The sequence below is a fragment of the Coturnix japonica genome, unplaced genomic scaffold, assembly GCF_054131305.1.
Source record: "Coturnix japonica strain WE unplaced genomic scaffold, WE-NBRP24 Scf049, whole genome shotgun sequence".
Lineage (NCBI taxonomy): Eukaryota > Metazoa > Chordata > Aves > Galliformes > Phasianidae > Coturnix > Coturnix japonica.
The window spans coordinates 1,528,681-1,544,847 of record NW_028188952.1 but is presented as its reverse complement, the minus strand read 5'-3'; the positions used below and the strand labels follow the sequence as shown (position 1 = coordinate 1,544,847).

The window sequence follows — 16,167 nt, the reverse complement described above, 5'->3', positions numbered from 1 at the left end:
GGTGGGACCGAGCCCACGCGGAGCCGGGCGGCTGCGGAGCGGGCAGCGACACGTCGGGTACCGCCCCCCGCTGCACCGCGCCCGGTCCGGCCGGTTGTGCGGGCAGAGCCGCGGGGCTCACACAGCTCTGAGCCTCCTCCCAGGCAGCAGGAACCCCACAATGTACCGAGTGTGGGTGGAGCTGATGGGACCCCACGTCCATGTGCTGCCCCCCGGGGCTGGGTGCCCCCATCTGCAGCTGGAACCCAAGCTCACAGCCACAGGGAAACACTGATTGCGAGGGAGTTTAGGATGAGGATGAACCTTGTAATGCTGGGGGGGGCCCGGCAGACACAAGGACTCCAAATACCCAAAAGAACCAAATGAACTTTACTGAAGGAGCCGGTTCGATCCTTAAATAAAAACAGGGACCACAATCAAGCAGCTGAGTTGAACATCCTAAACAAGGAGGGGGTAAAAGGGGGAAATAGGGGAGACCTTGTGGCCGCTGCCCCCCCTGGTGCTGCCTGAGGCTCACGGGGGGGAGGAGGGGGGTGGTCCGGGGCTGGAGGTGATGCCCGGAGCACTGACAGCATCCCACCATCCCACCCGGATGGGCCTCGTGGTGCAGAACTGCTGAGTCCAGCGATGGGTCCAACAGCCACATCCTACGTGCTGCTCCTCTCCTTCACCTTCTCACCTTTGCTGTCCTGGGGGAGCAGATATAAGATGGGGGGGTCAGTAATGAGCAGCACCATGGCTGCCACCCCCCACCCCACTGCCCCCAGAGCCGGAGCAGCTCCTTAGTGCTGCACTGCTGCCCTCAGCCCCCGGGATGGCTCTCCCTGCACAGGGTGGATCTCCAGCAGCTGCACTTCCCAGCTGAGGGGGATGGGAATGGAAGGGGGGGGAAGCAGCACTGCCCACCCCGAGGCACAGCAGCACAGAAGCGACAGGACAGAAGGAGCCACACACACACAGAGCGGAGCTGCGGGCACTAATCTGCCCCTGGAGCAAAGCAAAGGCTCTCAGCTCCCCGCAGCCTTTAAGGCCGCTGTCTGTGCCACTCTCCCACAGAAGGGGCAGCCTCCTAAGCTCAGTGCTGGGTTATTCCCTTATTTATTTAATACCCTGAGCAGAAAGAGAAAGCGAGAGGCAAATTGCGACTTACTTTTGACGTGGGTTAGATTTAAAGTATTTAGTAACTCAAATTAACTGGAGCCCTGCTTACCACCTGCAACGAGAAGCTTAGGATTGGGACAGGTCAATAACGAGGTGCCATTAAAACGTCCTCGGGTGGGAGAGGGGGGGCTGCAGCAGCACACACAGCTCAGGGGGGGGGGGCAGCACCACACAGACAGGGGGGTGGGAAGGGGGTAGAAGGGAGGGGGGCGGTACCTCGGGAGGGGGTGGTTTGATGGTGACGGGCTGCGATGTCCTTCGTGGTGGTGAAGGTTTGGGCTGCACTTGCTGCTGGACAGTGTTGTAATACGTCACCCCGCCGTACACCTGGGACTGCGCCTGCTGCAATAGAATGGGATGGTCAGCACAGAGAGCCAGCACTGCAGGGAGGGGATGGCAGCACACAGATCCCACCCCATCCCAGCTGCCCCATTGCAGGCTGTGCCCCACAGCCCCTGTGCGGGCAGCTCTGGTCTGAGCAGGGCAGGTCAGAAGGTCAGGACGGCTGCAGGGTGCACATCCCAGCCCTGCCACTGCGTGTCAGCCGCGTGCTGCTCATGGGGACTCTGTCTGCTCCTCCTGCTCCCCCCCCACTGCAGAACTGCCACCGAGGAACGGGAAAAGCCAGCCCTGCAGCCAGCAGCGCTCACAGGGCTGTGCTGAGGAACAGCACCGGGCAGCTCCCAGTGTGCACAAAGCACATCCCAGCAGCTTCCAAGATGGCTTTGTTAGAGCAGCTCACAGCCCCCTGTGGGACAGAACCCGCTTCTGGGACCCTCCAATACAGGTACGGCAATACTTGAGACCCCAAAGCCAAGGGAAGCGCAGCACAGATGTGGGAGCAGCCCATTTTGGTGCCCACCTCCAGCAGAGAAGCAAATGGCAGCAAACAGCCACTGCCAGGAGCAGCCCCCACTGCTGCACTGCCATCCTGGGCTCAGGGAATGCAGCCATGGCTCCAGCAGGAAGGAAAGGCAGCAAGGAAAGGCAGCAGGGCTCACCTGAGTGTTGGAATAGAGGTGTGGGGGGGGCGGTGGGGGCAGCGCTCCTGGGGGGTACGGGTAGCCAGGATTCCCAAAATTCATCACTCCAGGTGGGGAGAAATAAGTCGGTGCGAGCAGCTGCTGCGGGGGGGGCTGCCCTGGGGGCATGGAGACCGGCGGAGGATAGAGCCCAGGGTTTGCCATCGGGGCCGGTGTCTGGTGGGGATGTAAACCTGCAGGAGAGACAAAAAGGAGCTGAGCTCCCCATCCTGGTGGAGGCAGCGCGTCGCATGGGGCCAGGGCTGCCATGGGGGCAGAGGGCAGCACGGCTGTGGCACCCGCACAGCAGGGATGAGAAGGGCAGAGGCTTTTCCTACAGCCTGCAGAGCTCAGCTCCTGCAATGGGGAAAGGGGAGGGAGAGCACACGGCCTCAGAGCAGGAACCGGACACAGCCCACATCCACTTCAGGAAACAGTTTTGCAGGCGAGATAGAGAACACCCCAACCCAACAGCTCTCATTTCTGCTTTCCTCTTCTGAGCTACGAGCAGCAGGGAATGAAGGCCCAGGCTGGCACGACAGCTGGCACAGCCCCACACCCCGCTGCCGAGGAAGGGCCTGGCCAGGCTGCGTGTAGAACTGCGGCCATGCAGCCTGAGGCTGCCAAGCAATGAGATGATCTCAGTCTGTGCTGCCTGCGAGAGGCAGACATGGCTATTTTTCTTCCCTGAAGATTTATACAAATCCAGCCCTACTGCACGAGGGAAGCAGGTCTCCTCCATGGCAGAAGAGGGGCAGAGCTGTGCAAAGCCGCCCTGTGCTCCTCACCTGGATGAGGGAGATGCATTTCTGGCTGCACGATCATCCCCTGGGGCGGCAGCGGGGCCGGGTTCTCGCTGTGGGTGTAGATTGGTCCCTGGAATTGTACTGCAACACAGAGCAGCGTGTAAGGAAAAGCTCCACCAGATTTTGTTCTGCTGCAGCAGATCACACCACAGATCCAAGCCACCTACAGTCACAGCACGTGAATGCAGTGCTGCAAGCTCCACTCCCACAACAGCACACAACCCACCCAGCTCACAGATGCTACGTGCTCCCAGCAGCAGAGCTTCCTGCCCCCTTTACAATGCAGAATGCTCAGGGAATTCCTCCTCTCACACTTTACACACCAGAATAAATCCCAACGCCATCTTTTTGTCCAGCACTGCTCCCTGCTGCTCTCATTTCCAGCCACTTTTTAACTTCTCACCAAAAAAAACTGGTGTCTTTGGAGCCCATGTGGGGCAGGAGGGCAATGCTATACCCCAAGCACAGCCCAGGGAGGCTCAGAGCAGCAGAGAGAAAGCAGTGATGCTAGCAACAAAAGCAAGGGGAACAAAGCCCCCCTTTAGCTCCAGCCCCATGCCAGCACCTGAGCACACAGGGCAGTCGGGGATCACTCACGTGGGTCGTAGTAGTGCCCCTCCATGATGCTGATGTGCATGGGGGGGGCTGGTTCTGGCACTGGTGGTCTCTGCCGCTGTGAGGAGTAACGCTTCACACGGCCGCCCTGCACCGCCTGCGGGGGACAAACAGCAGTGAGCGCCCTGCAGGGAGCACCCAGCACCCCCCAGGGCTCTGTGGGTCACAGCAAAACCACAGCACACAGAGGGGAGGGCTGAGGTGCCCCCAGACACGCTCTAATGATTCCAGCCCGCAGCCAAAGCAACGCTCGGCTTCCCTGCTTCTAAAAACGACGTGCTTTACCATTTCCTCCATCCGGTTGAACTGAGGGGGTGGCCCAGTTCCCACGTGCATATGGTTTGGAATACCTGAGGAAGAACCAAACTGGTTATTATGGGTTGCATTTGTTCTCTGTGCACCACCGCCAGGAGACCCCGCACTGCCTTCCCAGTGAGAAACATCACAACAAGCCCAGCTCTTCGACTGCCATTTCAATACCTCAGAGCAAAGCAGGAGCTGCTGTGTCACTTCCCAAACTCTCACCCTAGTGGCACATTTACAGCCTGGTCTACAACCGAGGCAAGAGTCAGCTCACACCACACTGTGTGCTGGAAGACCTGCTTCCACAGCCCTAACCCTCGAGAGCAGCCTATGACAGCAGCAGGTCACTTTGTTCTCCTCGCTCCAGTTTTATTGCTCTGGGGAAGGACTCTGACTCTCCCCAGAAAAAAACCCATTCATTCTACAAAGGGAGAATTCCATCTGGGTGACCTCTGGCACGGCGGCTCCACAAGAATTCAGCCCTTTGCTCAGCCTGCCTGCCTGCATCCAGCACAGATCGGCCTCCTCCAACCACACCAATGGATTTACAGCCAAATGGCACCACTAGGAACCAGCCCAGCCAGCAGCCTGTGTTGATGAAGAGATGCTGGGTCCCTCGTGCCCCCAGCAGCACATCACAGGAGCCTGGTTACTCATCTCTCTCACCCATAACCACGCTCAATGCTCTTTATCCTCTGAACTCCAACTCTGAGCCTCGCTGTGACTCACACAGCTCCGAGTTCCTGCTCCCTACACAGCCCTTCCCCCACTCTCAACAAAATAGGATAAAGAGTCTGCTCTGATGCCCATGTGGGCCATAACCCAGTTCGCCTACAACGGAACATTTAATTTCCTTGTTTTATGTCCTGTTTTGTCCCTTCCCATCGTCCCACTGCATTTTCTCCATCTTGGGAGACTCCAGCACCCACCACAGCTGGGATTTCATTACACAGTTCAGCTCTGACATGACTGCAAACCCCAGGCAGTGCAGCAGCACCCAAGCTGCCAGCTGGCACACACTTACCCCGCAGCTCCCGGGGCTGTATGAACTGAGACTGCCCCTGACTCCAGTTCTGCTCCGTCAGATTCATCTGTATCATCTCCTGCTCAAGTCCATCCATGCTGGATTCCACCGGTGACTCCCAGTTGCTGCTCTTTGCTGGTGGGGGGGACGTCTCGGCTTGGATGGGTTTTGGTGTTGCAGGAGCTTCCAGAGCAGGGACATCATCTGCCAGCTTCCCCGCGTCCCCAGCTTTCACTCTGGTCCTCCTTGCTCGGGAATAAGACTTCTTCTCAATTGGTCTGTCTGGTGGCGGCTGTGCAGCGTCGGCCTGGTTCTCCAGAGCACCCTCCTCCTTGACAGGACTGCTGTGGACGTGCACTGCTTCCACTTCTGGAGACTTCTCTCTGGGTGGGCTCTGCTCCGCACGCTTTGCTCGATAGCTGCTCTCCTGTTTGCCTTGCTCACCGTTTCGAGATGGGTGTTGCACGCTCACTTCCGAAGCTCGGTATCCTGGACGGGTCTCCTTGTAGCCCCCCACCCTCGGGTAGTTCCTGGGTGGGGGCATCCTCCCCGTTCCCGCAGAGCTCCTGCTGGTGAAGGTTCGTGGAGGAGCTGAAGTGCCGTCTGTGCCCTGGTGCCGTGGGGGCTTGTTGAGCCGCTCGTTGGACCAGTTCGGGTCTCGGTGGGGGCTCCCAAACCTGAGTGATAACAAAGGACTGGAACCAAACCCAAGGCAGGGGTGCTGCTAGAGCAGCAGGGAGCTCTCTCCAGGACACAGCATCCGGGATGGAGGTCCCCAGCCCAGGTTAAAGCCTGCTGCAGAGGGCTGAGGCCTTCCCCAGGAGGAGCAGCCCGTGCTCTGCCCACTGCTCACCTCGGTTTGCGCATTCTCCTGGGCCTGATGTCATCGGGGTTGTGAGCAGAGCGGATGTCGTAGCCATAGAGTGCAATCAACTCCTGCCTGGTTTTGGGGGCCTGCTCATCCTCACGGAACTTGTCGTGCTCCCAGCGGTCCTCATCCTTCCACAGCTTCCGCTGCCGACCCTTTGGCCTGCACACACGGGGAGGAACAGGAGGTTGTGACAAAGCCAAGGGGACGTGGATGGTGACTCCAAGCAGCAGAGAGCGCTTAGAGGGCAGAACGTGTGCAGGATTCAGCACCTCTCCCTCCTCCTGCTCAGCAGCTGCCCACTGCAAAGAGCCTTTACTCGTGTTTGCACAGCCACGTACCTGACCTCCTCCTCCTGTGCCTGCCCTCGGAGATCGTGCTCAAAGAAAAGCCCTTTGCGTGGGATGTAGGCCGGGTTCTTCCGATCTTCATCGTCATCCAGGTGCTTGGGAGCTTTCTTCCCAACTTTATTCTCAACAGGTTCAGTGCTCTCCTGTCAGAATCAGACAGCTCCTAACACTGCAGCAGTCCCACCGCGAGAAGCCCTCCCGAGGGCCAAGAACACACGGATAACACCTACCTGCCCGTCCCCACTTTGCCTTTCACCAGTTACAGCACCTTTGGAGTCTGGTTTCTCATCTCCTTTCTCTGCTTTCGCTGCAGACTCACAGGAATCATTGCTATCCTGCTTCAGTTCCACTTTGGCACTTTCTTCCTCGCTGTAATCCTCTTCTTCAGCCTGAAAGAGCCCCAGGTTACTCACACACAGACCCGTAGCAATGGGTCTCCCAGTGATCACACAAAGAAACCTGGAGTTGGGTCCCCGTGTCACATTTTAAAGTTCTGACTGTTTCACAGCACATGATTTGCTACCAAAGACCTCCCTTCCCCTCTAAAACACAAAGATTAAGCCCAGGGTCTCTCCCTAGCAGCTGCCATGGTGACGTCAGACCAAACAACCACAGCTGGCAGCACAGAGCTGGAAGCAGCTCCCCCCACACCGCCCCACAGTGCCACGTGTGCCTCCTGCAGCCCAGGAGCCCAAGTGATGGGGTGATGGCCACAATGCCAGGCCCTCACTGTCCTTCTCTCCCATGAGGGCCCACACTGCTGCCCCACATCCCCTGCATCACCCAGCTGACTCACTCCAAGCACTGCTCACAGGAGCCTGACCTCATTTCACCTTCCAGGAGCCTGCAAGCCTTGCTCAGCCTGTGATTGCCACTAAAAATAGCCCGGTGCGATTAACAAAAAGGCAATTCTATTTCTCTCTTTCAACACAGCCTGTTTGCACATCAACTGCTCCTTTTGTTTACGCTGGGGAAACCCAGACATGGCATTATTTTTAGGCGCAGGAACAGAGCCATCCTGGCACCCGGTGATGTAACACCGCCCTGCTGGGCCTGCCCAGGGGAGCTGCCCCCTCCTTCCTTCCCAAGGCACGGGCTGCTCCAGCACTGCACAGCCCAAAGAGTTTCTATTCCATCTGCTTAGTCTGTGGTTTTAATTCCAAACCAATGCCCACCTCAGGACCTCCACAAAGCCTGGCTCAGAGCAGACTGCTTCTCTGAATGCCGCTGATCCAAGGATGCAGGGCAGTGCGTTGCCATGGGCTGTGGCCCGGAGCACAGTGCTCAGCACACACACAGCACACACACAGCACAGAGCTGCCTGCAATGCAGGCGTCTCATTGACCCACTGCCACACATCGCGGATGCCCCGTGGGATGCATCCGACCCAGCACTAAGCTTTTAATTTCAACTAATTACAACGCAGCCACCATCCTACACCCTCTTCCACACCCATCTGAGCTGCCCTGCTCCCACCACACGATGTCTGAGCACTGAGATGGGCCACGTGCTCGTCCTGCATTCACATTGCAGCAGCACCTGCCCTGCCAGAACCAATGGGGGAGGGGGAACTGCACCTAGAGAGCCCATTTTCCCCTCAAACCAATGGCTGCAGTGCAGCACAGCTCCATAGCACACACAGAGCACGAGACCTCCAGCCTAGAGACAGACAGAGCTGCTGCAGATGGGTCAGTGGAGAGAAAGAAGAGCACAAAGTGGTGTTGTGTTATAACTACATGAGATGAAACCACCCCACAGATGGCGGACGTGATGCCCCACCATCAGGACACACACTGTGACTTACCTCCGAGTCCTCTGCGCTCTCGTAATCTGACAGCACGGCTGTGGGGGAGAAAAAGGGGGCGGTGTGAAGGCAGGAACAGCAGCAGCACGGGCTGGGCCAGCATCAGCAAATACAACACCCAGCCCCATAACGAAGCATCACACGGCAGCAGGACGGGACCTTAAAGGTGGGGGGGACCCGGGTGGGGCTGAGCTGCCCCGTGTGTGTGTATTAGAGCCGCAGCGCTACGGGGAGCGCCGTGTTGTGCCCCGTCTCCCCTCACACACACACTGATCGCACCCGGTGACGCAGCCGTTACTCACCGTCGCCCTCGATGCCGTCCTCGCTTTCCTAGAGGGAGATAAAGGAGCTTTAGCAGGGAACGGACGAGCAGCTCCGTCCCACATCGTCCAGCCCCAGCTCAGCCCCACGGGCCGCACCGTGGTGCCCAATGGCCGCTCGGTGCCGCCCCGTCCCCAGGCCCTGAGGGTCCCGGTTCCCGGTTCCCCCCACTCACACACTCGGACTGCGGGCCGCTCTTGGCCTCCCCTCCCCCGTTGCCGCTCTCAGCCCCGCGGCCTCGCGGCCCCGCGCTCAGAGCCCCGGAGGCGCCTCGAGGGGGACGGTGCGAAGAACGAGGCGAAGCGGAACCGGAGCGGGATCGAGCGGCGCTGCCGGCGGAGTCGGCGCTGTCGGATGCGGCCGAGTCCGACTCGTCCTCGCTGTCCTGCGATGCGCGCTGCCGCCGCCGGTCCGCCATCTTGGGGCAACCGCAGGGGCGGGCGGCGACGCGGGGCATCACGGGAACGGACTACGGCTCCCGGCGGACGTCGCGCGGGATGACGTCACGAGAGATGACGTCACGAGACGCGCCTTCCCGCCGGCAGAGGGCAGGAGCGGGTCGCGTGTATTGCCCAGAAGCGGAAGTGACGTCATGCATGAGACGGCGCCGAGGCCGGAAGTCACTGGGGGGGAGGAAGAGGAAAGAGGGAGGGGGAGGGAGGGAGGAAGGAGGGGGGGGGGGGGAGCAGCGACACGCAGCCGTTGGTTTTTTTTCTGTTTTTTCCGCTTTTATTGAAAAAAACAAACCAAAAAAATGGAGGCCAAAAAAAAAACCAAAACACAAAACAAACGAACAGAGCGAACGGGCCGCAAAGAGGCAGCACCGGGAGGAGGAGGGGGGGGGGGACACACACCGGGTGGGAACAGGGCAAACATGGCGGCGGGGGGGGGGCACCGTGTGTGTGTGTGTGATGGGGGGGGGCTGGGCCGCCATCATGGGCTGAAATTAAAGCAGAACACACGGTGTCATTGAGGAGCTGCTGCTTCACACCCAGACGGGGCCGACCCCTCAATAACCCCCTTCAATAACCCCTTCAATAACTCAATTCTTCCATCACCTTCCAGCCCCTCAAAGGGAACCGCCACAAGGGCAGCACTGATGGAAGCTGCACCACGAGCAGGGCCAGGTCCCGGCCCATCACGGACACTGAGACCCAGCAGGACCCGCAGTTGGCTCCCACCCCAGTGCTGCACACAGCAATAACACGAATGGGACTGAACCCCCCCGGCCCAAAGCACGGACAGCCGGGATGAGTCTGCAACGTGTTGAAAAGAAAACTGAACAAAACTGGGCCGTAGAAGGAACAAAACCAACCCTGAACGAGAACGAAGACGGGGCAGGGACTGAGCAACGCGCACAGAGAGCTCCCGGCTCCACCACGCTGCTATTTCCTGCAGGTCCGGTGGGGAGTCTGCTTCTTCTGCACCTCCAGCCGGCAGCGGCTGCGCTCATCCAGCCAGGGCAGCTCAAAGTTCCTGCAGGCAGAGCCAGCACTCAGCACCATCCCCACCCACAACAGCCCCAACCTCCAGCGCCATCTGTACTCACTGTGGGGTCAGTTTGGGTAAGGGGCGGCCAAAGGCAACGACGGGCAGGTAGGGGGTGATCAGCAAGCTTTCCACTGCGGGAGAGAAACAGCATCACGGGGCAGCAGAGGGCAGGGAGCCCTCCCTGTATGCACCGGCACCACCGGGCACTCACCATCATCCGGCTCAGGGAAAAATGAGGTAACTTCAGGCTCCGACTCCTGAATTCCTTTCCTTTTATACATTCTGAGCTGCAGTCGCTGTAAAATTCTTTGTTCCCTGATCCTCTGGATGTCCCATCTGGAAAACAGCGAGCCGCACGTTTGAGGAGCTGCAGCTGGGTGCTGGCAGAAATGCAGGCCAGCATTTATTGCTACCTGCATTTACTGCTACCTGCATTCATTGCTACCTTTTCCTTCGTTTCTCATCCAGCTCCAGTTTTGCATGCCGTTTGGAAAACACGCTGTCATCGAGGTTCTGCAGAGAGAGAAAGGGAGATGGGCGCTCCCTCCGGTACCCATTTGTCCCCCTCACCCACTGCAGGTGCCTTCACCCTCTGCCCACCCCAAAATACAGCACAGTTTATTCCTCTCCAACAGCCCCAGAGGAGCCCTTCTGTGCTTTAAGACAAATGAGGAATGGGTGACAGGGTCCCAGTCCTACAAGCAGAACAAATGCTCCGAGTTACTTTCCAGGAGCAGCCCAACAGCCAGGGGAATTGCTTGGACCTTGGTTCTGATGGTGACAAGGTGTCTGCTGCAACCTCAGCCACACACACAGGGCCAGCCACGACTCATACGTACCTCCAGGATGTCTGAGGGGTTGGGGTCTCGTAGGGGCTCCACAACATGGTCCCTCCAAGATGGAACTGCAGGGGGAAGGTTCAGACATTAACCCAGCACAGAGACACCATGGGCTGACTCTACACCACCAGTCCCAAGCACCACAAGGCTTCAGCCAGGCTCAAATTGGCAGCATAGGGAAGGCTGGAAGCTGCCCTGGCTCTCACAGCAGAGCTGAGGTGCTGGGAGGGAATGCAGAGGCCTCCTCCTCACTCACACGACGTTTTGCTATCCAGTGTTTACAGGCAGCTGGCAATGCAGCAAACCTGGCAGCTCCCTGTTCCCATTGTGCTCCCCCCCGCTCCCTGCTGGGCACCTTGCAGAGCTCAAGGCCTTTTCCCTTCCCCAGGTCAGGCTGCGCTCTGGGGTTTGGAGGAAAACACCCAGGAAGAGGCGGCCCAGCAGGAGGCAGGGAACAAACATAACACACTGCACCAACCCAGTAACACATTTCCCAACCACGAGCAGGAAGTTGCTTCACGTTTGGCTCAAACAGGCACAGGCTGTGCTGGAAACCAGGCTGCTTTGACACACACAGAGCGGGGCCGGAGCCCCCTGCCCTGCCACCCAGCACAGGCAGCACGAGCCTGGAGCGCTCGGGCAGCGCAGACAACCTGCTCCATATCTCCAGTGCATCCGGAGCGCTGCTCTGTGCCAGCTCTGGGGAAAGGCAGCGGGCTCCCAATGCAGGCAATGCTCCGCTGCCAGCCCTGCCTGCACACCCCCTGCAGGCTCTCCATCGCTTACTTGCTACAGTCTCCTCCTTCTTTGGGGAGGGCTCTCGTAACGGCAACGGTGATGGGGGGGGCTGATGCCAGCGACACAAGTACATTTCCGTGGTGGAAAGGTAGGGCAGATCGTCTATCTCGCTGAAGAAGCCCTTTTCCTTGGGGTGGCTGCTGGGGCCCTTCAATGGGGCGGAGGGTCTGAGCGGGGTCTCCAGCAGCGACCTGTTTTTTTCTGGAGTCTCTTGGCTCCTCAGTTCTCGTTTGCAAACAGTTTCAGACAAAGAACCACTCGACTCCTCTTTCACCGGAGAGTGCTTCAGACTTTTCCCCTTCACCTTTGAGAACTCGGACACCAACTTCTTCACGGGCGTTTTCCTCTCCGTGCTCCCGAATGCTGTTTTTCTGCAAGAGGAAGGAATGATGGCTGAGCTGCAGCACCCAGAGCTGCCAGCCCCACACACTGCTTCCCCTCCTGGGTACATCTCAAATACAACGAGACCAAGTCTGGCTGGAGGGGAGGCAGGAGAAAGGGAAACCCGTGGCCAGCACTGGGCTGGGTGAGCCCCAGACCTCCCCACACCCCCACCCCGCAGCACCCTGTACCTTTTATGCCCCTTCCCATTCCGGCCGTAGGGGAAGTGCTTGGGCTGCAGGGTTTGTGAGGGCTCCAGCAGTTCCTGTGGGCATTCCAGCGGCAGTTTCTCACACACCTCTGCTTCTGCCTTCTCGTCCACCTCGAAGCCCTGGAAGATCCTGTGCTTTTCTCTCTCTGTGTCCTTCTTCACCAGCTGAACTCTCCTTTCCATACGCTCGATGCGTGCAAGGAGCTGGAACAGCAACAGCACAGCTCAGCCACACGCTGATGGGCAGCAGAGGGCAAGCAGGGGGATACCCTCAGCTAGAGCCAACGTGCAGCACACACAGTGTGCCTGCAGGAAGGGCTCAGCCATCACAGGACATGGAAAACCTCAGCCAGTGCCTTGCCTACCATAGCAAACTGGGCCTGTCCTGGCTTTTAACTTGCAACTCGGGTAGCAAAGAGCTTCCGAGGCACAGGGGGAGGTTTGTGAGGAGCCCCCAAGTGGCACCTGCACCCCTGGTACTGCACCTGCACCCCACCATGAGTGGGCTGAGGGATGCTGCAGGGTTTGCTATGCACAGTCAGTGCCATCACTAACTCATGCTCACTCTCCTGAGCTGGAAACAGGAGGCTGAGAGCAAAGACTGTGCCCAGACATCACAGGGAACGATGTCTGCGTGCTGCAGGCAATGCACCCCTGTAATGTTAATGATGGGGAAGCCGGGCACAGCAGGGCTGCAGCTGCACGACTTGAGATGCCCCAATAGCACAAGATGGCCCCTCGCTGCCCAGCAGTGCTGCCCGTCCCCACTGCAGCAGGGCACCAGCCATCACAAACCCGGCACGTGACGAGCAGTGACTGCAGCCCCTCCAGCTCTGCCGCAGCCCCTGCGAGCGCTCCCAGGGCTCCAGGATGCAGCTCATAATTAGATGCGGGCTTTATTAGAAAGCTGCATTCACAGCCCTTATGGAGGGGGGGATCAGCAGCTCACAGGGTGCTGCAGTGCAGGGAAACACCCCAGGACACCAGCTCCATCCCAGATAACCCCCGGGCAAAGGGCTGCAGGGGGGGCAGGGGGGGGTTGGTTATTTTTAGGCTGCTGCAGACCTACAGATGAAGGTTGGGATCGGGAGGGCAGCACAGAACAGGGGCTGGGGACCCCACGGGTCAGTGATAACACAGGGCTCATCCTAAATGCACAGCTCAGCCACCTCGGGGGGGCAATGAAGGGCAGGATGCACATAGGGGGCACCGTAATGTGGGGCAGTGCATAGGGAGAGCCATGCATGGGAGGGGGGGGTGGAGCAATGCAGATGGGACACTCCCACCCGTGGGGGGCACAGCACTGGGGTGGGACACACACACACACACACACACACACCCACCCCGCAGTGGGTGCCAGCCCTGCATTGGGGGGGGCCATGCGGCAGCTCCAACCCTCGCTGTGAGCGGCTGCGGCAGGAGGAGAAACCTCCGCAACAACCCCCCCCCCCATTTCACACACTCACCCCACCCCGCGGCTGACGCGGCCCCTTTAAATTAACCCCCGGCCGGTGGGGCCGGGCGGCAACGCGGGCTCTTTAAGCCCCCCCCCCCCCCGTACGCTGCCATAGCGACGGGCGCGGCCCGTTAACCCCCGCCGTCCCGCCCCGCCCCCACCCTTTGTGCCCCCGGTAACCCCGGGCTCTCAGACCCCCCCCCCCAAAGCCCAGGGGCGAACCCCCCCCCCCCCCCCCGCCTTTGTCTGGGGTGAGGGCGATAAAGGCTGGGGGGCATTAACCCCATGGTGGGGGGGAGACCCCAAAGTGGGGGGGGGGCATTAAACGCGTGTGCTGTGTAAATGTGGGGGGGGGGTTATCCCGGGGGGGCGGGTTATCCCGGGGGGGGCATTACGGGGCCGGAGGAAGCTGGGGGAGGGGGAACCCCCTGGTGGGGGGGGCACCGAGTCCCTGGGGAAGCGTTAGAGCTTGGGGGTGGGGCATGAAGGGGGGGGGGGTTGTTAACCCTTTGGGTGCCATGGCGGGGGGGGGATTAACCCCTTGGGTGCCACGTGGGGACGAGTTATGATGGGGGGGGCGATAACCCGGGGTTTAACCCTTTTCGTGCCGCGTTACCCCGCATCCCCCCCCCCCTCGTACCGTGTCGCGCTCGGCCTTGAGCTCCTCGATCTCCTTCTCCTTGGCCTGCAGCTGCTGCTGCTGCTGCTCGATGAGGTCCAGCTGCAGCAGCAGGATCTGCCGCAGACACGCCGCCTGCCCGGGGGAGCCGCCGCCGGCGCCCATGTTGCTCCTCCTGCCCGCGCTCCTCCACTTGCTCTCGGTCGGAGATACCGCAGGGCCCGGCTCGGTGCTCCCCGCTCCTTCGCTCTCCTTGGCGGCCGCGGGAGCCGCTCCGTGCCCGGGCAGCGCCGCCTGGTTCCGCTGCCGGCCGCTGGCATCCCCCGCTCCGTCCTGCTTGCCGCCGGCCAGCGGCACCGGCCCGGCCCAGCTCTCGGCCGGCGGCCCGGGAGCCCCCCCCGGCGCCCCGCCGCCTCCCGCCCGGCCCTTGTGTGCCCCCAGCGGCGGCTCCTTGGGCCTGCGGGGCGGCGGGCGGCCCTTCTCCTCCCCCTCGCCTTCCTCCTCCTCCTCCTCCTCCCCCCCCTCTTCCTCCTCCTCCCTCCTCTCCCCCGGGCCCCGTTCCCCCGCCGGTCCCGTCCTTTCTCCGCCGCCCGCCCTGCAGGCGCTGTTGGGTCTCATCCTCACGGCCCTTCGCCTCCACCCCGCGCCGCCGCCGCCGCTCCGCTACCGCCCGCCGCCATGGCGGAGCTCCGCCGGCACAACGGCAGCGCGCGGCCGCGGGGGCCCGAGGGGAACCGGGGCCGCCCCGCGCTCATACCCCGCAACGCGGCTCTTTGGGGGGTGCGGGCTGGGCTCCCCCGTGTCTCTCAGCTCCGTTCCTCGCGGTCCCGCCGGCTGTTCCCCCCCCTCACCCCGCCCGGTGCCGCCGCTCCCCGCAGCCCTTTTCCCTCGTGGTTCCCCCCCGGGTTCTCCCCGCACGGTGCCCCCCCCCCCCTCAGCCTCTCCCCGCGGTTCCTCTCGGTTCTCCCCGCTGCCCCCCCCGCCCCTCGCAGCGGATCCTCCCGGCTCTGCCCCCCATCACACAACACCCCCCCAGGGCCGGGCCGCTCTCAGTGCCGCCCCCCGGGTACCTTCAAACCGGGCGCGGGGCGCGTGCGCGGCGGTGCGGGTTGGGGAGGTGGGAGAAGAGGGTGGGGGGGGGTCCCGCCCCGCACTGCCCCGCACCGCCACGACTCGGCCGCCAGGGGGCGCCTGAGAGCGGCGGCACCGCCCGCACCGGGACCCCCCCCATATCCCCACGGTGCGGACCCCCCGCCCGCACAGCCCCAATGCCCGCACAGCGACACCCGCAGCAGCTCGACTGCGCGTGTGTGTTGCACGAGAGTGTGCTCTGTGTGTGTGTGTGCACTGTGTGTGTGCACTGTGTGTGTGCACTGTGCGTGCACGTTGCATGTACTTCCATGTATACAGCCCCGCGGGGACCGCAGCCCCGTGCACGCACACACTGACACACCTGCAGCTGTTTGCACGGCGGGCACGCATTGCACGCACACACATCGTGCATGCACACTGCTGCACGGAATGCGGCCCCAGGGCACGTGTGCACGCATGCACACATAGATATAAACACAGATGTAAACAGAGCTCTGCTGGCAGCCGCTGCAGCCTCTGGCTTCCATGTGCAAGCACGTGAACACGCTGTGAGGCTGCAGCCCCAGGATGCACAAACACACACACACACACACCCTGCAGGGACAGGATGCAGCCTCACCGTGTGCTCACACACTGCACACACACACACACACACACACACACACACACACCCCTGCAGTGAGGAGCTGCAGCCCTGCTGCTTGCACATGCACACACACACACACAGGTGTACCTGCATGCACACACGGTGCACACATTTACACACACACACACACCCCTGCAGGCAGGAGCTGCAGCCCTGCCGTGCACACACACACACACACAGTGCACAGACATACACTGGGCTCACACACACACACAGCCCTGCAGTGGGGGGGGCTGCAGCCCTGCCGTGCACACACACACACACACACACGCATCTACCTGCACCTACACGGCCATTCTCTCTTATAGCAGCACACCCCCCCCCTGCAGGGCCGTGCTGCACACACACACACACACACAC

The 16,167-nt window shown here is 61.0% G+C and overlaps 2 protein-coding genes across 7 annotated transcripts; both read right to left on the bottom strand.

Moving 5' to 3' along the window:
* Positions 1 to 346: 346 nt before the first annotated feature.
* Positions 347 to 8,716, bottom strand: CASC3 (CASC3 exon junction complex subunit). 6 transcript variants are annotated; one of them, XM_015885846.3, is made up of 14 exons: positions 8,450 to 8,716; positions 8,256 to 8,283; positions 7,954 to 7,991; positions 6,380 to 6,538; positions 6,141 to 6,292; positions 5,785 to 5,961; positions 4,932 to 5,608; positions 3,890 to 3,954; positions 3,587 to 3,701; positions 2,972 to 3,070; positions 2,163 to 2,377; positions 1,378 to 1,503; positions 1,151 to 1,226; positions 347 to 689 (listed from the first exon to the last, which is right to left on the bottom strand). In XM_015885846.3, exons 1-13 carry the CDS (start codon positions 8,690 to 8,692, stop codon positions 1,191 to 1,193), a joined length of 2,130 nt encoding a protein of 709 aa, XP_015741332.2. In that variant the 5' UTR covers positions 8,693 to 8,716; the 3' UTR covers positions 347 to 689; positions 1,151 to 1,190. The 6 variants fall into 6 exon arrangements, with proteins under 6 accessions (XP_015741332.2, XP_015741333.2, XP_085388687.1 ...); XM_015885847.3 differs by having other exon boundaries at positions 1,151 to 1,213; XM_085532561.1 differs by having other exon boundaries at positions 1,378 to 1,500.
* A 264-nt stretch (positions 8,717 to 8,980) lies between these two features.
* Positions 8,981 to 15,114, bottom strand: MSL1 (MSL complex subunit 1). Its single transcript, XM_015885953.3, has 8 exons — positions 14,091 to 15,114; positions 11,975 to 12,198; positions 11,391 to 11,773; positions 10,605 to 10,669; positions 10,211 to 10,278; positions 9,977 to 10,101; positions 9,824 to 9,896; positions 8,981 to 9,750 (listed from the first exon to the last, which is right to left on the bottom strand). Exons 1-8 carry the CDS (start codon positions 14,685 to 14,687, stop codon positions 9,660 to 9,662), a joined length of 1,626 nt encoding a protein of 541 aa, XP_015741439.2. The 5' UTR covers positions 14,688 to 15,114; the 3' UTR covers positions 8,981 to 9,659.
* Between the last annotated feature and the right edge of the window lie 1,053 nt (positions 15,115 to 16,167).

Excerpts from the sequence above, each read along its gene's own strand:
- CASC3 (XM_015885844.3), bottom strand. The coding sequence starts at position 8,692 with ATGGCGGACCGGCGGCGGCAGCGCGCATCGCAGGACAGCGAGGACGAG. Across the intron at positions 8,284-8,449 it reads GCGGCCCGCAGTCCGAGTGT|GAAAGCGAGGACGGCATCGA; the intron begins GTGAGTGGGGGG and ends ATCTCCCTCTAG. Across the intron at positions 3,955-4,931 it reads ACAGCCCCGGGAGCTGCGGG|GTATTCCAAACCATATGCAC; the intron begins GTAAGTGTGTGC and ends GTTCTTCCTCAG.
- MSL1 (XM_015885953.3), bottom strand. The coding sequence starts at position 14,687 with ATGAGACCCAACAGCGCCTGCAGGGCGGGCGGCGGAGAAAGGACGGGA. Across the intron at positions 12,199-14,090 it reads TCAAGGCCGAGCGCGACACG|CTCCTTGCACGCATCGAGCG; the intron begins GTACGAGGGGGG and ends TTGCTGTTCCAG. Across the intron at positions 9,897-9,976 it reads TTTCCCTGAGCCGGATGATG|TGGAAAGCTTGCTGATCACC; the intron begins GTGAGTGCCCGG and ends TCTCTCCCGCAG.